The sequence below is a fragment of the Lepisma saccharinum genome, chromosome 2 (assembly GCF_977018435.1).
Source record: "Lepisma saccharinum chromosome 2, izLepSacc3.1, whole genome shotgun sequence".
In the NCBI taxonomy this organism is placed as follows: Eukaryota; Metazoa; Arthropoda; class Insecta; order Zygentoma; family Lepismatidae; genus Lepisma; species Lepisma saccharinum.
In genome coordinates this window covers 55094551-55117052 of record NC_139230.1, presented here as the reverse complement: position 1 = coordinate 55117052, position 22502 = coordinate 55094551, and the positions used below count along the sequence as shown (strand labels likewise).

The 22502-nt window shown below is 37.3% G+C and overlaps 1 protein-coding gene across 1 annotated transcript in view; it reads left to right on the top strand.

Moving 5' to 3' along the window:
- The window catches only part of LOC145984041 (cohesin subunit SA-2-like), a 129301-nt gene that overhangs the window by 103036 nt on the left and 3763 nt on the right, over positions 1-22502 (top strand). Inside the window, exons 18-23 of the mRNA XM_083117381.1 lie at positions 1185-1318; positions 7039-7215; positions 8841-9049; positions 12456-12613; positions 14967-15042; positions 18077-18207. Of these exons, the coding sequence (XP_082973507.1) occupies positions 1185-1318; positions 7039-7215; positions 8841-9049; positions 12456-12613; positions 14967-15042; positions 18077-18188 (866 nt within the window). The 3' untranslated portion in view covers positions 18189-18207. The remainder of the gene's footprint in view (positions 1-1184; positions 1319-7038; positions 7216-8840; positions 9050-12455; positions 12614-14966; positions 15043-18076; positions 18208-22502) is intronic.

Here is a 22502-nt window from a genome sequence, read left to right as displayed (position 1 = left end):
ACCAATCTTGTTCTGACTCTTAACTTAGAAATGTTCAGTATTCATTTGCTGATCCCCAAAGGGGTTTGGTTGTTTTCTTAAACATCGTAATTGGTTTATGATTATTTTTGCACCTTATATTGTTTTGAAATGATCCCAGCACACTACATACATACACTTGGTACAGGTACAACTTTCTTCTTGTATGAAGGACCTCACATAACATCGGCATGCAAGTACGATTGTTAGTATCACAAGCACAGAAATTGCCATATGAATTTAGGTCAAAATTTTCAAAGATGGGTTTCTTCGTTTTATGTTGTATCTGTGATAAAGGAATGTCACTGCCAGATGAGGAATTTTCCATTGTTTCCTGTCAATAGCAATAATCACGATTCCTGTATACTACTTTTGTTCTGGTTTCCAAAGATTTGAACTTGATAACTTGTTTTAAAGTATTTTCACCAGAAGAAATCAAGTGTATATACAACATTCTTGCATCTAAACTCAAATATCCATTTTGCTTCTTCTTCTAGTAACAAATTACTAGAACTAAGCAAGTATAGACATATGTTGTAAATAGACTGTAAACAATGTACATATTTACCATTGTTAATGACTGTAAATTCTTTTGGCTTTTCTCTTTTGGTTTCTGACAAAGTTAAAACCTTTACTTGCAACAATTCGGTCAATGTCAAAAATATTAACTTCCCATCGAGAAAAATGGTCTTTACAAACAAGGGACCAGGCAGGCATATCTCAGTTTATGCTGGAAAATTTTCGCCACAAAGAGACGTAACTCAAGTTTGTGACAATAACTTTTTTGCGAAATGTTTAGATACAACACTTTGACAAATCCTGAAAAACTGAATATCTCGAAAATGGATGATTGTTCGGGGACATCGGTTTGTCAGATTGTGGGGACCACCATATACTACACATAGGTGAAATATCTCAAATTTTGCTTTTTTTGAGATACGACACTTTGTGAAAGTGTCGACAATATGATTATATGTTGTCTTGTGCAACTAAGTGAACACTGCAGCATGACCTTACCAGCATGTAGCATTCAGTGTCATTTTCTTCAGTGCAAGAAATAGATGTTTGTTGTGTTCATTCTCTCTGGGCCATCAATTTAATTACCTCATTATCACAATAAATTTGGAAAAGTAGAAAGAGTTATAAAATTATTATTATTATTGCAGAGGAGCAAGATGACCATTTGAAAATAGAACACCTCCACAGAAGAAGGAACTTGTTGGCTTCCTTATGTAAGCTAATTGTGTACAACATAGTACCAATGAGAATTGCAGCTGATATCTTTAGGCATTATGTAAAGGTATGTTTACCAACAGTAACATAATTAATCTTTATAAAAATTTATATTTCATGCCATGATAAGGTAAATAGTACCAACAATTGGTGAACAATGCTTGTTTATCTAATTTTTTTGTTGATACAGTGAAATCTGTTATATGTTTTATAGGGGACATAAGGAAAAATGTATAACTGAGAAAAACGTATAATTTAAATGATAAAATGAAGTACACAAAGAAAGAACAGGAGTACTACATATGCACCAAAGTTTGCTGTATTGCACTGATCTGTTCTAAATCGTTATTGTATATTCACAAAATCACTAGAAATAGACAGTGAAGGTGCAGGGGGAAATGGTGTGAGCAAGGTTTACCTGCTTAATCCATTCAGCCAATTCCCTGCAAAAAACCATGTTGAACATTAGGACATTTATCTCAATCTTATGTTTACCATAACTCTTGTTTCCCGCTTTATATGTTTTCCAAACCCTGCCGATGACAAAATTTACCAGAAACCTGCTCCGTATGCCAGGCGACCTCCCCTTTCCCTTGCTGTTGCAGCAGTCTCATTCATTCATCATGTGATCTTGAACTCCTGCCTTATGATCGGGGAACAAACGCACAATTACCAAAATGATAGTAACTAAATGCTGCTTTCTCTAGGGTTTTAAAAAGTGTGATTGAGGTGTCTTTGTTCTCCCTTCCTCCACAAAAATGTATGTGGGCAACTGAGAACATGGCTCAATCACACTTCTTTACATATGCTTTTACGTAATCCTTCCTAGTATACAGGCGAGAGAAGGGGGACTTACTTGGAAAACTTTCCTTTCTTCTTGTTTGCCGGGAAAGAAGTAAGGAGAATTTGCCAACCACAGTTATCCGATATTGGTTTAGGAATGAGTAAAAAGAAGTCACTAATCTCCTCTCACAAGAGATAATTAATCTGCAACTGCTGTGCAGGGCTGTGCAATAATTTCATGAAGCAGCCTTCTTTTTAATGCGGCTATCTGCATAGGAAATATTGCTCATATGTCCCTTACAATACAATAATCCTTCCCCCCCTTTCTTTCTGTAACATATTTACGTATTGTGAGAGTTACTCACTGTATAATATAATCTATACAAAATTTGTATGATACTCTTACTTACGTGAGGGTGAGTATAGAATTTCGAAACTACGTTTCGGGGTTCAACTGCCCCCTTCCTCAGGTTCTTTTTCCTCTAGGCACAAATCATTTTATGCTGCGTCAAGAGTGTTAAAAGGATAAAGTTAAAAGGTTTGGTTAAAAAACACTTGTTAGAAACAGGTGACCATTCCTTTAAAATCCCCAGTTAGAAATCCTGCTTTAAGGTGTTCCCCATTCTCCGTAAGACCTCTTTTGCCGGGATCCTATTAAATTGGCTAACCACATTCCATTGTTCTGCTAGCTCTGACAGTCTACTCCTGACCGAGAAGTTGTAACAGTTATTTTCCCCTCCTACGCTGTTCCACCTTCCCCTACTTGTGTCACCAATCCAACTCGAACTCTCGTTCCACCTCAACCGCACGGACCACTTTCGGAGTAACATGGAATCCTATCTTATGATCTTCTTTCTTTGTTCTGTCCCATTTTTTAAAAAAAATTCACCCATCCCTCCTCTAAATTTCCATCATCCCTGTTCAATTTTTAACTTCTCCCTATGCATATATTTGCAGTCTCGTAGACATTTCTATTGAATTTGTTGCCTTCTTTCCTAATAACCGCTTACGATTGCATGTTCGGACAATCCGGTTTTGGGGACTCCCTCCCTAATATCGTCCTCGTGTTCACCCCATCTTATATGCATACTTCTTCCTGTCTGTCCTATATACTCTTTGCCACATTCACATTTGATACTATATATACGCCTTTGGCTTCCTCAGGGTTTCCTTTCCCTTTTCCTCCCTTTTTATATTCTGTAAAATATTTCTGCATATTCCGTGGAGCCTTCATCCCACATCTAATCCCATACTCTCTTACTGTTTTCTCAATTTTTTTTGGATAACCCTTTAAAATACGGGATCCCTACAAAACTAACATTCTCCTTACTTTTTCTTCTTCCCCCTCCCCCTTTGTTTCTCTTTCTTATCTTTATTTATCTCTAGGTTGATAATTTTCTGCATGTTCCTTTGTATGTGTTTCATTTCGTGGTTTCGGGAAAAGAGGTCTTACGGAGAATGGGGAACACCTTAAAACAGGATTTTTAACTGGGGATTTTAAAGGAATGGTGACCTGTTTTTAACAAGTGTTTTTTAACCAAACCTTTTAACCTAATCCTTTTAACACTCTTGACGCAGCATAAAATGATTTGTGCCTAGAGAAAAAAAAAACCTGAGGAAGGGGGCAGTTGAACCCTGAAACGTAGCTTCGAAATTCTATACTCACCCTCACGTAAGTAAGACTATTTTATACCTTTCTTTCTGCAACTTGGTTCGGGAATAGGCACGCTGTTAACCAGATAAAAATGAACGTTGTAGTCCAGCTTTTCTTGTCTTCAAGAAGTCCTTTATCTTTAAAATGCACAGGATCTTCTATTCCACCACCTGTGTGTTGGGGCCAGTCTGACTGTTACGTAAAGCTCTTCCAATGCAGTCCCTTACCAGTAAAGGATGCATCTTTTCGTTCTTGTGCTGCCTTCTGATAAACAAAACCATAATCCTTATCTTGTGGATAACACAAGATTAATTGAACACTAGAGCCAGTGGCGTGCCCAGAATTTTCAAAGGTGGTCTTACGTATACATTTTTTTTTTGCCTCCTCGATGACATCATGATAACACCATTGCCTTGTAATCAAGGGGTTCCGGTAGAGGCACATAGTGGTTTGGATCCCACTTTAAACTGTAGGCCCAGTCCCAACTAGCCTTATGTGCATAAAGTGTACTTAAAACCTTTAAGCGAATGGAGCTTCACATGTCTGTATTCCCTTTGAATCTGCAACCTTTTCAAGCATGCACTTTTCAAACTTGCCACAAGTACAAAAACATCGTAACTTGAGAATTAATTGTCGTAGAGAGAATTAAATTGGTTTTGTATTCTTTCTTAAAGACAAGGCTTTTAGCGGAGGTAAAATTTATACATTGTTCCTCCCAATAATTAGGGTTAACCACATTTGGAGGGAAATGTGACACAAGACCACCCTATGAGGATATGTAATGCTCGTGCCACAACTTAGAAAAGAAGAAAAGCAAGTTCTCTGTCTTCAACAACTGTATTATCTTTAAATATGATGGTAATAAGATACAGCAGAACTTCCCCATCCCCTACAGGCTGGTCTTGACTTTCCCTCCCTGTCTTCAGCTTCTTTATAATGTTTACGACAGGTGGGGAAGTGTGGTGCCAGTGACTTCTCTGACAGCTTGAAAGATATCAGTTTCCGATCTAGCTTTAGGCAGAAACGACTTGCCCACCGCAATGCAAAGAACAAAAGTAGGATTATTTAGCACAGGCCAATCTGGTTCAAGGGTGCATTGCCCATTCCATGCAATCTGATGCAAGTGACATAAACAGAATTCCAAGTCAAGAGAGATAATTGTTAAAGTAACTATAGAATATGTAAATAGAATCCCATGTTTGCAGCTGATACGAAAACCTCTATGGGAACGGGTGGCAGATGTTATCATCACAGAAATCTTGAACTCCGAGAGCAGCATTCTTTCCAGCAAGTAGAGTAAAAAATGTATAACTGAAGTCTTTAAGTCTTTTCCTTGTTGGACTGAAATCGTTGAACATATAACTGGAAAAATTGTTTATCTGAAAATTGTATAACTGGAATATAATAGCACGCAGCCTTAGGGGATTGCCAGAGACCACCAGAAAAAAAGTACTAATGAGAAAAACGTAGTATCGCAAAATGTATAATTGTGATTTCACTTAGTACAATAGGCATGATATATATTTACCAATACAAAATTACTGATATAATGATGCACTGGTCTGATGTAAAATAATTAGTACATGAGTAATATATTTATGCCCTTTGTTAATGTAATGAGTTGACTGCATTGATCTTATTCAACGAATATGAACTTCTTGGAAATTCAATGAAAGCAGCACTATACATGAATATTGCATGTAATTAAATTGAATTGTTGTTTTAAGTCCACTTTATGCACAGATTGGCTAATCGGGTCTCAACGTACAGTTTAAAGTGGGATCCAAACAACTGTGGAATGTTCCTCCACTGGGTATCAAACCCAAGACCCCTTGCTTACAAGGTGACAATGTTACCACTATGCCATCAAGGAGGCCCATTACATGTAATTTCATAAAAAAACTAAAAATCAACTATAGAATATTTAAATAGAAATATGAGGTTGATGAGCTATGGGTAATTTTACTGATAAACAGATTAAAACAGATTAACCTAGTAACTGGATATTTTTGAGTCTGTGACTGAAACCTTCCCTGGGTATTGTCTACTGGAGATGATTGGCTATTGCCATATTCATTTTATTACAATAAATATTCTGACATTTTTAAAGAACAAAATTAATTGGTTGTTGTTAATTTCCATTGTTACAAAACAATAACAGCACATATGTTTACTACTCAGTCCTGCTATATCTGTTGTTAGCAGGTTCCTGCAGTTTATTGTTCTGCATCATAATGGTGTACTCTGATAGACAAAACATCCTTGACTTCAGTTACAAACATCATGACATCAGCTCAAACTCTGTATGCCCAAGAAATGTTAACCGATTAACAGTCTGGATGTAATATTATGTCGTGTCCACTGCAATTGTTGGATGGAAAACATATTTTATGTCCTAACCCTTAACTGGATTAGAACATAAAATATGCTCTTAACAGGGTTGGGACATAGTTTAAATAAACCCCATCCCAATAACAGTATAATGTTGCACTTTGGGTATTTTAACCAACTTGAAGGGGTGTTTTTTCTATTAGCCTTTGATGTATAGAGCATGTTGTGTTTTAATTTTAAACATTTCTGGGTTCTTTATCTCTTTTTAACATTAAAATGTATGATATATGAGATTGATAAGAAATGCTGACTGGGGTGTATGCACCAAAATATTAATGGTAGAAGGATGCAAAACAGAGCACTCAGACTATTGATGAGTATTATGCATTCAGTGTAAATATCAAGATCATGATTTTTGTTTAATTTAAATTTTAAATAAGTCAGCATGCTATTTTTATCTACACAAGGTAGAAATCACATAATTACAATATGAGAAGAAATTGTAATGATTTGATTTTGGAATAAAAATGCTATGTAGCAAGGTTTTCAAATATGTGCATTTTCTCTAAATGCCATTAATTATTGTCTTACTAGTGTGCTTAATAAAATATAATGAACAGGATTCTAGTTCTTGCAGATATAATGGGGCCTCCCCGATGGCACAGTGGTAGCGTCGTCACCTTGTAATCAAGGGGTCCTGCGTTCGATACCTGGTGGAGGCACATAGTGGTTCAGATCCCACTTTAAACTGTAGGTCCAGTCCCAATTAGCCTTACTGTGCATAAAATGGACTTAAAACACCAACTCAATCAATCAATCAATGAATCTTGCAGATATAACTTTAGGCTAGATTATTCATGATGAAGTCTATGTGAAGATATAATGCAATTATATATTTTACAATTCACTAGCAGCAATGCCTTTAATTTTTTCCATGTCACTGTAAGTAGCATATAACACCAATATATTTTCCATTGTAATCACAATGTGTACATGAAAAATGAATATTTCTTTTTCAGTTTTACAGTGAATTTGGTGATATCATAAAGGTTACAATAAATAAGACCAGGGAAATAAACAAAATAACAAGTGCAAGAACAATGCTTAGGAGTTTAGTTATGCAGTTTAATGAAATGATGATAAGAAGGAATGGAATGAGAGTTGGTCGACAACATGAAGATTTTGTTACGCTCAAGGTAAATGTGTTAGCAGTTCTCTTCTGTTACTATGTAACAAATAGTTATTTTATTGTAAAGTTGTTTTTCTATTATTGACATTATCATTACAAGAATGAATATGCATGGTAAGAAAAGGAAGTATTTTGTGACCAGGATGTCATGTACATTAGTTTGTGGCATGGCAGCGGTAGCGTAAGTTACATTCTCGGCGCATCCATGCAACTTTCACTTACTCCTTTTTTTAAAAATCTTTCTTTTTTAAAAATATTAATTCATGCCTATATTTATGTTAGGTATACAGAAATATGAAAAAAACATACATGTAATTTGAATCGGTGCAAAAGTGCATACAACAGACAAACTGTAAAAAAAAAAATTTGTAATTATCTATGAAAATACACTCTTATGCAAAAATTACGATATTGTTAAATACCCATTACCAGTCCTCTGCGTTTTTTGATGGAAGCAAATTCTTTTACTAGTTTGGCCAAGTGCAGTTTTCAAACCTGATCACTTTCGATGCTTAACAGCACCAGTCCACTCAATCTCACTCTTGTCATTGTGCTTCTCAAGTAATTTTTGATCACTTAGATGGCCTCTCAGCTGATGAAGACATCACAGGTAGGGTCAAATACAGCATATAAGCAGTGTATACATCAGGAATGCTACTAGACAGAATTTTGTTTTCTATCAAGAGGAATTCTCCAACTTTGCTGATATTTCACATGTTTCTTTTGATTTCAGTTGCCACATTCCGAAACAAACAATTTATGTCGCTGTAGTGCAAAATATATCTTCTTCATATTTCTTCCAGAAATTAGTTGCAGATTCCACTAACTGCCTGTGTGTGTGTTCTGTTAGGGTGGTGGGGCTTAAAAACTAAAAAGGTGAAGCTTTCTTTGATTTGTTTCATACTCTGAAATTTACTGTTTACTTCGTTTACTAGAATATCTAAAGTAAGGTAGAAAATATTTACTTTAAAACAATCCAATGGGTCGAGAAAGCCAACATCTTCTGTCAGTTCATCGAAGGAGGGTTCCCCCCCCATTTGATTGAAATTACAAGTAGGGGCGGGGAGCGGTGAAAGTCAGCATTACCAGTGCATTTCCTTGCCTGTTGTCTACTCTTTGGGGACGTAAACTATTCAGCTAATGAAGGTTTTCTTTTAATCTTGTAATCCACTTTCTGCTTTTCTAGTGATTAACATTTTCTGTTTGCAGTTGTAGGGACTTTAAAATATAATATGTTCAGTTGAAAATATATTTGAACACCAAAAGGAAAACTTTTGTGAACTATCGATCTTTCTTAATTTATCATTCTTACTCCACCCCCGAAGCCCATGCCCCCCTTGCACTGCGGGGTTATTATTTATGCCACTGCATGGTAACCATGAAGTCTGGGTTCTGGAAGGATGAGTCTGATTTATTGTCGACTCCAATGAAGTGGAAACTTCACTTAGCAAAATTTGCAAATGTCACAGGTTCCCTTAACATGTTTTTCAAGCTGCAGGCTGCATATGAATTGTTGGTGCTGGCAAATTTTGTAACACATTAAATCTCTGTGTTTTGTAATAACTAAACTGGAAATTGATAGCCTAAAAATGCAGCAGAATATTGTAACATTCATGTCGTTATTTGTTACAGGAACTTGCAAAGAGATTTGCATTATCCTTTGGTCCTGATGCAGTAAAGAATCGAGAAGCTGTAACAACTCTTCACAGAGAAGGCATATTATTTGCAGGTTATACCTTTGAAGATACTCCAGAATATTCACTTGCACCTCACAATCTTCTGTTCCTTGAAATTTTGGTGGAGTTTTCAAGTAAACTTTTAAAACAGGATAAACGTGTTGTGTGAGTACTGCACTAATATTCTTATAATAAAGTTAATAAAGTTTAAATTTGTGATATCTGATCTTATCATCCACATCTATTTTAGAGTAATTCAATTGTTTGTTTGTTCAATTCATGTTTTAAAAAAGTAAAACTCACTGATTGCTTCCTTGCAATGAGAAAGTGTGGTAAAATAGTTTATTGACCAACAAATTGTTTTATTCCAAGGAGAACCAAGCCACTGGAAATGAATTGGGCAAGATACCTAGAAATTTCTGTAATACAGACTATATGTGTATATCTATGTATGTGTGTGTATACACACACACATGCAAAAAGTTTAAGAACAAGAGTGCAAAGACAGATATACTGTACATGGCATGAAATATATGTGGCCCGTTTTACAATAAAAGGTAAGAAACACACAAAAACAATGCTTTGCAATGATTTGGGGAAGGTAAGGGAGACCAGTTGTCTTTCTGTTGCCTCTTTCACTGATTGGTACTGTGCAGCACATCTGCACAGTTCCCTCTGTGGCCAAAGGGCCTCCCCATTGGTCTTCGCCTTGTAATCAAGGGGTCCTGGATTTGATACCCGGTGTAGGCACATAATGGTTCAGATCCCACTTTAAACTATAGGTCCAGTCCCACTTAGCCTTACTGTGCATAAAGTGGACTTAAAACACCAACTCAATCAAAGCATGCAGAAATCTACAACGAGGTGGCCCACCAATGCTACTCATCTCTATCAGAGTGTGTTCAATGCTTGAAACACCCAGTGAAGCACTGCAAAAGCTGCTTCAAGAAATATTGAGGTTGTGCCAGTCTATCATCAAGGCAAGGGAAGACAAGCATGTGTGTATACTCCTGCATTCTTGGTTTTCATCATTATTTTATTGTCATGTTTTATGTTTCATGTATGTAGTTTGCAGCAGGGTTGTTAAAGGTCCAGGAATTTTAAATAAATTCAATTCTGGTCCAGGAGAAAAAATCAGCAAGTGTAAATGGGTTCTGGACCATAAAGAACCCTTTTATGTGTAAACTATTTCAATTTGGTCCAGGAACCTTTTTCCAGATAAATGTAAATATGGTTCAGAAACCTTTTATCTGGCTGAATTTAAATTCGGTCCAGGAATCTTTTTTCCAACTGAATTTAAATATGTTCCAGGAACCTTTTTTCTGGATCAATTTAAATATGGTCCAGGAACCTTTTTTTCCAGATGAATTTAAATGCAGTCCAGGAACCTTTGTTCCGAATCAGTTTAAATAGTGTCCAAGTTCCATATTGAAATGAAACAATACGCAACTTGGACCAAATTTAAATTGTGTGAGAAAAAAGTTCCTGTCCTATTACAGAACCCATTAGAATGTATGGGTTCCTGGATCTTTTACAATCCCAGAGTTGTAAAAAGTCCAGGAATTGTAAATAAATTCAATTCCCATCCAGAAAAGAAAATCAGCAAGTATGAAAGGATTCTAGGCTGCAAAGAACCTTTTTATGTTTAAAGTATTTCAATTCGGTCCAGGAACATTTTTTTCTGGATGAATTTAAATATGGTCCAGGAACCTTTTTTCTGCATCAAGAATCCAGGAATCTTCTTTCAATGCAACAATACGCAACTTGTACCAAATTTAAATTGTGCGAGAAAAAAGGTTCCGCTCCTGAAGTGGAACACAACAGAACCCATTAGAAGTTATGGGTTCCTGGACCTTTAACAACCCTGGTTTGCAGTGATGAACAAGAAATAAATTTTTCTTTACATACAAATGCCTGCTTGTTTCCATCTTTTTCCTAAACTTTTTGATAACTATTACTGTATCTATCTGGATGTTAAATATCATAATTGTTTTCTTACCTACAATTTTGAGAGAAAACTCGTTCATACAGTGCTCAAAAAAAGTTTTGCATATTATGATCGCATGTGTTTTGAGTCGCGATATCCCCAAAAAGTATACTGTGTTTGTTCATTATGTGAGCAATGCTTGAGACAGGAACTGACATAATGCCCCAAGTGAGTTTGATATTCAGCAGATAGAGGGCAGTACAGTAATTGCCACATGATCCCTGAGCAGAATTGAAAGCAGCCCGATGGGAGGCATTGTCCATGTCTTATCCGCACTTGTGAGTTGCAAACTGCACAGAGAGCAGGTGGGAAACGAAGGGCAACATGCCTCGAGCAACCATTTCTGCTACGGACCACATTCGAATTGTAATGCTGCTGCAAGAGGGATATCGCCAAGTGGACGTTGCTGCCCGTGTTGGAGTGAGCCAAAGTGATGTATCTCGAGTGTGGAAAAAGTTCAGGGAGACACAATCAGTTGCTGATCGACCAAGGACAGGGTGGCCATGCAAAACAACATGCAGTAGACCCACTGCAACTGCTAGCAGTTTGTGCCAGGATCTGCGGAGGGCCTCAGGAGTGAATGTTTCCAATCAGGCAGTGCGGAATCGACTTCATGAGGAAGGATTGACGTCAAGAAGACCCATCCTCTGAAACCACACCATAAGAGAGACCGTGTAAGGTGCACAGCGAATGGAGTCAGGAACAGTGGGAGCACACGCTCTTTACAGACGAGGTCACCGTCAGTTTGCACCTGTTAAGCAAAAGCATAAGGGTTTGGAGACTATCAGATGAGAGATTGAACGAGCCCTTCATCCAGGAACGTCACCAGCAGCAGGGGGCTCTATCATGTTTTGTGGTGGAATCATATTTGGTCGACGTACGCCCCTAATTCCTTTCCAGGGTCACATGACTGGTCTGATGTACAAAAACGCTATTCTCGAACCCGTGGTAGCAGGTTTCTCTACAACTGTGGGGGATGGCTTCACGCTGGTGTATGATAACGCTCGACTACATCGAGCCAGAGTGGTTCAAGAGTTCCTTGATGTGCATGGCATTTGACGGATGGTATGGCCGGCGTATTCACCAGATATGAACTGTGTGGAACATGCATGGGGACACCTGAAGCGAGCAATTGTCAGCCGCGAAAATCCTCCTATGAACAAGGTGCAATTGTGGGAGGCTGCCATTCAAGAGTGGGACAGTCTTCCTCAGGAGAAGTTGAATGTTCTTATCCTTAGCATGCCCCATCATGTTCAATCATGCCTTCAGGCTCGAGGTGGCTATACACGGTACTGAACTCCCATCTGTTGATCCCAAGCATGCCTGCGAGCCATAGGTACACAGTATTGCACTGCCTTTCTTTTGTATTTCGCATCCAACATTTTCAATCTTGTGCTTCTGGTGTGATTTTGTTTCTTCTGCATGGCTGCACTGTTTTCTTTCTGTTTGTGTGTCTCCCATGTACTCTTGATTATGATTCCATGCATCTAGTACAATAAAATGATCACAAACCCTGAATATGCAAAACTTTTTTTTGAGCACTGTATATTGTGATATTTTTTTTTTATTATCTGTTTCTTTTAGGAGGAATTTCCTAGACCAGCACATTAAACCTGGTATTCAAAAAGTACTGCTAGAGGAATGGGAACCTTTGTTAGTATATCGCAATAGCTTGGTCCATGGTGACAATGATATGCCCTCTCAAGTGCCAAAGAGAACTTACAACCGAAGAAGAGAAAATGGTAAGATATTTGTAACAGTAAACCTGGGTACATATTATCTGTATTTCTGTTTCCATGGCCATATTACATGAAAAACAGTTTAATTTGTACTGGTGTTTATGTGCTGAAACTTTCCTGATATACACACAAGAAAAGTAACAAAATCAGTTACAAACTTCAATGCGAGTTAATTTGTGAAATGTTGTGATTTTTTCCTAGTCACAAAATGAAATTAGTTACATTGGAACATTGATTTTATGTTTTTCAAGGAACCAAGATGAAAAAATTTAAAGTGCCTAAGATTTAAAATCCAGAAAAATTCTGTAGCATTTTGTTCTATTAGGACCCTGGAAATTGAATGTATAATGTGGGAGAGTAAAAAAATAGGAAAAATAAAACTGGGGTTTCACTGTAAGTGTGATACTAAATACTTTGACAATTTTATTATGATTAGCCTTCAGTTTATTGATACTACAGAGCTGCATAATCTTTACAACTGAATAGTTCTTTTGGGGAATGGGGAGGGAGGGTATAGATTCTTAAGGATTCTGATCTATCTTTAGGCTACGAAACAGAAAAGCTGAAAAAAGTATTAAGTATGAGTTGTATTTATCTGCGTCAATATTGATATATTTGAAACTATTAGACCTAAACAAAATTTGACAACTGATACACTTGTTATATGTAAGTCATGCAATAACACAACATAAATTGCCAATCTGCCATCTGTATGTCTGTGACAGATAACAATTACAATATATGATCTTTCATATCTCAAACAATGAGGTGGTATCCCAAATTATCAGGAACAATTACAATATGTGATCTGTCATCTCAAACAATGAGGTGGTATCCAAAATTATCAGGACTGGTGCCACTATCTGGTCAAAAACTCACCTTGGGCTATTATCAGCCATCATCCTTGAAGTAGCCCCTTTCTGCATGTACACACTGGTCCAAACAAATCAGCCTTTTTTCTTAATTCATCCTGGAAAATGCATTCTGCGAGGGTGTCCACCACTGCCTGTGTTTGTTCTCGGATCGTCACAAAATATCACAGTGGCAGGTGGAATTGACTGGCCTGATGGGACAACAAAATCCCCTTGATGTCACAGAAATTGATGAGCATACTATTGACTTTGCTCTTCACCTCTCTCACTTGCTTTGGTCTTCGACTTTTCCATTGGGAGGAGCAACCTGACAAAGCTCTTTGAAGATGCCAACACAATGATCAACTGCCAGGATCCTCAGCACAAATTTGGCACTGACACGTTGCATGCCCAATTCAGCACTCAAAATCTGTTGACATAACCAATCTCTGTCTCATCAGAAAGGTAATGAATGGTTTAACGTTGATCCTCATGAATGAGCTGTTAACATTTGGTAACAGTGCTGGGGTGTTTTGCAACTGAGAGGGTCTGTGTGCATGTTTGTTGTCGAACACAGATGTTCGACTGGCCCTGAACTGAGCATACCATTCAAGCACCTGTGTATGGTTCATTCTTTCTTCCCTGAATACTTGCATAATCATTGCCAGTGTCTCAGTCTCACTTTTCCTGAGATTTACACAAAATTTGATGCGTACTAGGTGGTTTTTTTTCAGATCCAGTGAGAAATCACCTCACACCACATACTTGACTCCAAATAATAGAACATAAATAGCCAGTGTGTTCACCCACCTGGGTGAAATTTTGTACATTAGCTCCCAAAATATGCCAGTACTGCCCTCGACTATTGCATCATGTCACAACTGCTGTCCATATGGCAGCAGCAGTTCTGAAAATTCTGGATAATACCTAATAAAACTGCTAATTTAAAGCTTACTATCATGTTGGTACAAGAAATACATGTGAAATACTTTTGAATCATTTGCATACACATTTTTGAGAAACAAATTTCTTATCCTAGAGAATTACACTTCACTTTTTACATATATCTTCTTACAGATTGGACGTGAAAAGATCATAACAGCAGTGACAAAATTAAACTGGAACACCTTTTAATAATCTTTTCACTTAATATGCATATTTAAAGTATGTGTAAAAATATTTTCCATGTTTAATTTTCTTTCCAACAACATATCTCATCCTCCATTCTATTCTCATAGAAGCTTGCTTTGCATATCTCTACAGGATAAATGGTATTTGATGTCTGGGTAGGGCTCTAGCTCTATTCTTGTATGAAATGCACACCCCCATTTTTTAAAGGAAAAAGAAAGTGCATGAGGTACTCAAGTAAATAATATAGGTTGTTTTAAAATAAAGTAATGCAAAAAAAAAAAATGGAAACAAAAAAAAATCCAGGAATTGTACAGGTAAAGTTTTTCTTTTGTTGACATATAGTCAATGTTAATACTTATTAATTTATTTAATAGGGACTGAAGCAGTAGTGGATGATGAAGAAATGGGAGAAGAGGAGGAACAAGAAGTGGAACCTCCTGCACAGGCAGAGTAAGTTTGAACATAAAGCTGTTGCTACCACATAGATTAAATCCATTTTATTTCGTATATGCTGCCTTTCTGCTGCTGTTAGTATAGTGTGATGGTTGGGTGGGTCTAAATAACATGAAGTTTTTTTTTAAAAAAATATGATATGTTCACACTTTGGGCCCAGGCTACGGGATGCATGCAGGTTCGAGTCTTCTGGGGGAAGTGTAACAACCTTTTTACTGAGATTTCGGCCAGTGTATGGGTCCAGTGGCCACCCACTATTGTGAGGAAATTGGAGAGCTACAAATGAGTAGTGTAACCCAGTCACAAAAACCTACAGAAATGACTGGGGATTTGTTGTGCTGACCACATGTTACCTCATAACTGGTTGGATGATTGCCCAACTCTGCTGAGGCATGTAGAAGTGAAGCTGGCAGTCTGTAAATAGACCCTGGGCCTCACAGGCTGTTGCGCCACAGGTTCTATGATTCGAGGGTATCAGAAATATGATACCATCATCAAAATTCTAACGTTTAGAACATTAGATAAGGCATAACTTACACCATATGCCATCATTTCACTAAGTAATAAAGACCAGTTTTGGTATGTACTTACTTTGTTCTCGAGCTTTCACCACATCATGTGGCTTCCTCAGGAGATAGGACAAGTATAGTTAAGATTTAAGACATGGGAAGGTAAATTAAAGGTTAAAAAGATAAAAAGACAATAAAAGTCAAAAGACAAAGCAGCTGGCAACTGACTCACGTCACACAGTCAGTTGCCAGCCAGAGTTTGAGTAGGAAGGAGTGACAGGGCACTCCTATCTCCTGAGGAAGCCATACGATGTGGTGAAAGCTTGAGAACAAAGTAAGTACATGCCAAAACTGGTCTTTATTACTTAGTGATTTTGAGCATTACTAGTGAATTTTTCTTCTCTTTGTAACAATTATTGTAAATGCCACTTTCCTGCAAATTCTTGTATTGTACTACTCAACTTCGATATATATATTTTTTTTTTTTTGCACAAATTCATTTGATGAAAAATGAATTTGAAAGTGGAGCTCCAAGACAGTTGCATTATAAAAATCATAAATGATTGTGTATTTATATTGTTTGATAACAGAACTTGTGCAACTAGTTTGAATTATCAAACTTTAATGTACATCAGTTCTTTAAGTCATCTCTCCGTATGTTTTCCTTGCAAAATCAACAGATTTTTCTTTCCTTTCCTTTTGGATTCCAACTTGTTTTATTCCAACATATGACAGTAGAAAACTTCTTACATCACGTGCCAGCAACATATTTGTTAAAAACACTAAAAAATGCAGAAACAGCATGATAAAAAAAACTCGAGAGGTCCTTCCAAGCTTTTTATTCCATCTCGGAATCATCATCAGGGCTGGTTGAGGGGCAACAGACGTTCCGCTGGTGCTACTTGCTGTGTATGCCGGAAGATCTCGTTGTAGTCTTGCAGGGTTGGTAAGTTCTTGTATGTTTGGATTGTTGGCTGGGAGAGATGGATTTTTAAGTTTTACTGTGTTTTACCATGATAAATAAAGATTTCCACATAAATTGTCATTAAAATTATTTGTGTTTTTGTTCATATGTAAGTTTAAGATTAAACATCCTTACCATTGAAAGCTCGGAAGAACTCCTAAAGTGTTTTTTATCATGCTGTTTGTGTGTTTTTTATTGTTTTATTCCCTTACCATATGTACTTTGATTTGCATGTTACTATAAGTACATTTCAGTGACATTTTTCTCAGTGAAACATTTAATTTTAGTAGTTCATTTCAAAGTGCACACTGTATATAAAATGCTACACAGTTCTAAATAACCCTGTTTTCATGGGTTGAGACGATGAACTTGTTGAAATGTTCACAAAGATGTAAAATTTTAAACAATGTGTTAGTATTAGTATCAGAAGCTATAGGTTAGTTTTCATTTACCGATACTGGCTGATATTTTCCAACATTTTGATCATTCGCAGGGTGTGCAAAAATGTCGCACAACACTTTTGCGAAGTCTATTTATCCTTAATTATTGCATATGAAGTTATGCAAAATTTGAAGTGTCCATTGATTTTGTACAATGTGAAAAAAAAACCTATATTTTGTTATTACATAACAGGTATTTTTATATTCTGATGTAAGTTTTTAATATTTTAAAGCAGAACTCTGGTAGAATAATCAATCACTAAAATGTTTTGTTACAATTTTCAAGCATCGGTATCTGTAAGAGTATTGACATCAGTATGGTATCAGCATATCCACGGTGAACCTGACACTAGGAATGTCTTCCCAAATAGACTTTTGGTCATTTTGAAGTTGGCCACCAAACCTCAGAAACATTGTGGTCCAAAACATGCCCCTACACACCCGGCACCCTCCCGCACATTGAGATGCAAAACCTGTCTGATTTTCATCCCTTCCTCCATCCTTCATATTCACCCTCAACCCCAAAGGCACTTGCCACTCCTCAGACTTGATATATATATTCTCATCTACCAGATCTGTGATGGAGCTTACCTGGGTGAAACCTCAAGCCCCCTCCCACCCTAGAATCAATAATAACCACTCATCCACCTAAAACTTCAATTTCACCATTGCCACCCACAACACTAACTTAAACAACTGGTTTTTGTGTATCCATTAGCAACCAACTACACATTTAACCAATATATTCTTTCAGAGATCCTACATATCAGTTATGCATGCAGCCGTAGCCCCTGGACTCCAGCTAACTCTTCAGTAACCACTCAACCTATAAGCCCCTCTTCACACTCAATCCCAGCGAGATATTTGACATTTTTCATCCCACCTGTCCACCATCCAGCAAGAAACACTGGTGAAAATTGTCTTTTGTCCAATGCCTGTTGCTATCTTCTCCCATCATCTTGCTACATTGTAGTACAATGTCATCCTTTTTTCTTAATTGGAAATGCAACCAGGTCACGAAATATTGTTTCCATTTTGTGTATTGTTGACTGTTTCCTTCCATTTTTATTGATCTATCCTTTTGTATATATCTGAAACCAGTGACTTTTATTTTGTAGAAAACCACCAACACAAGGAATTAAAATTTGGATCAGAAGGACAGCAGAGGATGACAGTAACACATACCAAAGTAGTGTTGTTCCTGACTTTAGTGACAGAAAAGCAGATTAAATAGTTATTTAATAAAGAGGTAAGCATTGTTTTGAAGATAACAAATTTCTTCAGATAATTACATGGGATACATTATAGACTTTTTAATAGTTACAAAAGTTACAACTAGCTGTCTACAAACACAAGATAATGTGTACAATGTTCTAGAGGAGTGTGGTAACATACATCCAAAAGTAAATTTGAAAAAAATGTGTGCCTGTGATAAACATAAACTGCTATCACAACTCTTGAATAGTATCCTATACATTTAATGTGTGTATCCTGGTGACATATCACCATTACTTCACTTCCCAGTGTTTTTTAGTTACTTCACTGTTCAATATTATCTTAGATGTATGGGAATTAATTCATACTTCATTACAACTGCCAGTAGAGGGCCATCAAGTCTTCATAGACAATGTTTTGAGTAATAATGAGTAGCAATGCTCCAGTGTCATTATCCCATCCCTGATGTGGTTTTCAATAAGGTCTGCAAAATACCCCTCTACAGTTGCAATCCCCTCTTGATTGAGTGAAAAATGCTGACCAGTGAGGAAGAGTTTGAGTTTTGGAAAAAGATAGATGTCTGAGGGGATCCAAGTCTGGGGAATAGAGTCAATGTTCCAACAATTAATTGTTCAAGTTCTGTAAATTTGTAGATTGCTAAAACACTTTTGTGGGCAGGTGCATTGCCTTAATTAAAAATTATTTTCTTCTTCTGCAAACTGGGTCTTTTCTCAATTTTTTTTTCAATTTCAAATAATTGGAGTAGTGTTCTCTGGTTATTGCTTTACCCTTTTGAAGAAAACCATTATTTAAAATCCCCTTAAGTAACCTAGGTGGCCGCGGTGGCTCAGTCGGTAACGCGTCTGACTACCATGCTAAAGGTCCCGGGTTCGATCCCCGGCCGGTTCAAATCCGGGAACTTTTCTAACGGTGGAAGCGGCCCCGGCGCCTACCCAGCGTCGAATAACATGGGTACCTGGGGGAAACCCTGGGGGGTAAAGGCGGTCAGGGGCGTGATGATGATCACATCACCCCCACTCACGACCGGATCAAGAAAGTGTGGGGCGTTACCCCCACACCCCCTATACGCCTTCATGGCGTGGTGCTATGCACAGGGGAACACTTTACCTTTTTTTTACCCCTTAAGTAACCTAAAAGACCAATGCCATAACCTGTCCTGCTGTAACTGATTGTCTTTTTCTGGGTGAACAACTGGCTTCTGCCCTTTGGCAGCACTGTTTTGATTCTGGTATATGATGGCGAATCCAAGTGTCATCCATAGTTATAAATCAATGAAGAAAATCAGTGTTATTCCTGAAAACATTCCAAACACTGTTCAGACATTTTCATACGAATGAGTTTTTGATCTTCTGTTAGTAAGCACATCACCCATCTTGCACTAAGCTTTTTCACATTCAATTCTTCATCCTACACATTCTTTCAAAATACCTATAGCTAGTTACACACTAAAAATGATGACCAAGGCAGAAATTTATTTAAAAAACACACTATACACGTGACATTTCAACCTTCTATCAAGGTCTTCATCAGACTCAGAACAAACTTTTAAGTTAAGTTTGTTAAAGGTTAGTTAAAAGTTTGTTCCGACTCTGATGAAGAAGGTTGAAACGTCATGTGTATAGTGTGTTTTTTCTGCCTTGGTCAGCATTTTTAGTGTGTTATTAACCCATCTGCTTACCATTTAAATGCCCATGCTGTGTCTGTGAATTATGATTTAAATCTGAAGAGCAGCATTTTAGTTTGCAGTATGCATTTCAAAATTGAATATCTTGGACACTGGAAGTCAGATCTGCATGAAACTTTCACCAATTACAGATAATGGTGTCTACGTAACACATATATATGAACTATATCGATATGAAAACAAGAAACTTACCTAATATGTATGCTTTGTATGGTACACCTTGAAGCACTCTGGCATATGGAGTGCCACCTTGCACTTTTCGCATTCCCACCTGCTGCTGGATTTCTTATTGTGCACAGAACACATCTTACCATGTCTTGAAGGGTTGGTTTTAACTGGATTTGGGGGGATCTGTCTTGCAAAATGTCCCCAGTTGGCACATTGCAGTCTCAAGGGCGTATCCACGGAAGGGTGTCCTCTTCTTTCATACTCTGGTAACACAAGTTCAGCAAGCAATTGCTCCACTACCAACAATCAAAACTCGTTCAGTTTGAGTCACTTTACTGTAGGCTTTACCTTCTTGTACATCACATATGAATTGAAGAAAGCTAAATCCATCAAATAAAAAAATATCTTTTTATATGCTTTGAGATACCGACACATGATGTGAAATGAAGCTAACTCTTGGTCCATTTTGTCAACCGCACCCATTTCCTTGTTGTATTCTATTACTGTTCTGGGCTTTAGAATATGTTGTCTTGACTTCCTGTTTAATTTTCCAGTGTTTGTCATGTGTACACCATCATGCATAGTAGTTAACATGCAAACAGGTTTTCTGTCTATCCATTTGAGAGCTAGCACGCGGTGACTACACAGCTGATGCCTCACCTTTCTTCAATTTCACATCTTTCAGTTCGACAGGCATTTGTTTTTTTGCTGGACATTCTGACTGTGCCTAAAACATTGGTGTTGGCATTTAGAAGTTTATTGCACAGTGTTGGGGATGTATACCAATTGTCTATATATAATGTATATTCTTTGTGGAGAAGAGAATCCATCAGTTCAAGCACAACACGCTCATGTTCAGGTACTTTTTCTGCAGTAACCTTTGCCCCTGTATAAATTCTGAATTGGTAACAATATCCACTAGAAGATTCGCATAATTTATAATACTTTATTCCAAACCTTGCTCTTTTAGTTGGGTTGAACTGCACAAATGAAAGTCTCCCTCTGCATTTTACAAGGCTCCCATCAATGACTATATCTTGCTCTGGAGTGTACATGTTGTGAAATTTTTTGTTTATGTAATCTAAAGTTTGCCTAATTTATCTTGGGGGTCAATGTCCTCATTGTTTACAAAATGCAGATACCACATACTGAGAAGAAATCTCATGTAGGGCATAACAGTTGCAAGAAAGGAGTTTGTTATTTTCCTTGTGCTCCAATAACTCTGCAAACTTTCTTTTTTCACTTGTGACTGGAGGACACACAGACAAATAAAAGCTTTAATTTCATCGGGAGTTGTGTCAAACTATTTTATTTCATTACTGTTACCTGACTGAGTTTCTGTGTCTACTTGAGTTTCTATTTTGCTTTTTGCATACGAATTTGTCTCATTGGAAATATTTTCCCAGAAATCATGTTTTAGAAATTTGGTGAAAACCTCACAAGTTGTAGGACTAACCCCTAATGATCGTAAAACAACATTATCAAACCCAGGAGTACCTGAAAATGCCATTTTCCTAGGTAAATCATTCGGAGAACATGAAGAACTCCACTTCCATGATTCTTCCTTGCTCTTCTTAGCAACAGGTGGTCCGCCCCCATTACAAGCCACACTTTCACAACTTTCATTGCCATTTTCACTGCCCGAACTTTCACTCTCGATAGCACTAGAAGATCCACCATCATCACTTTCACTAACTAGTTCCAAATTATCTTCACCATTGCTCTCCAAAAGCAGGTTTTCAATAACTTTATCATCCACAAGCCTCTTGCGTGACATGTTTCCAACAAAGGACAATCAACCTTTTGTTTATATGAGAAACAAAGCAAACAAAGCACCTCAGTAGTATGAAAAAGTTACCAATACATTCAACAAGAAGTCTAGCATAACGTAACTGTCAGCTTCTGCCATCTGTTGACAAAAAGAAGAACTACAAGGACAAATATAGCAGGCCGCCGATTCGACGACTAGATAAGTTAAGCGTATATCTTGTAAGACCGTCGATCCGACGACTAGATAAGACGATGGGTTAAGCATGGAAACAAGGCTTAACAGTGTTACTATAGAGTGGCAGCTCGTGGTAATTCAAAGTGGAGGGGTGATAGCTCACAAATTTGCTCTATTGATTTGCTTTATTTTACTTTGCCTTTTGTGCCACATTTGGCTAATTTGCGAAGATTGGGATGAGTGATATGATGAAATTGATGAATGGACACTCACAAAATCCATGCCCAGGCTGGGAATCGAACACGGGACCCCTGGCGTCGTAGCGCGATGTGCTAACCACTCCACCACGGGGGCCTGCACAAATTTGCTCTACTAGTAATGTGAGTTTAAATGATGAATTTCGTATAACAGCCAATGTGATAAGAAATTGATACATTCGTGTTTACTGAATATCATGTTTTACACGTTTGCACATATTATAATAAATTAATAACTATTTAACAGTAATGCA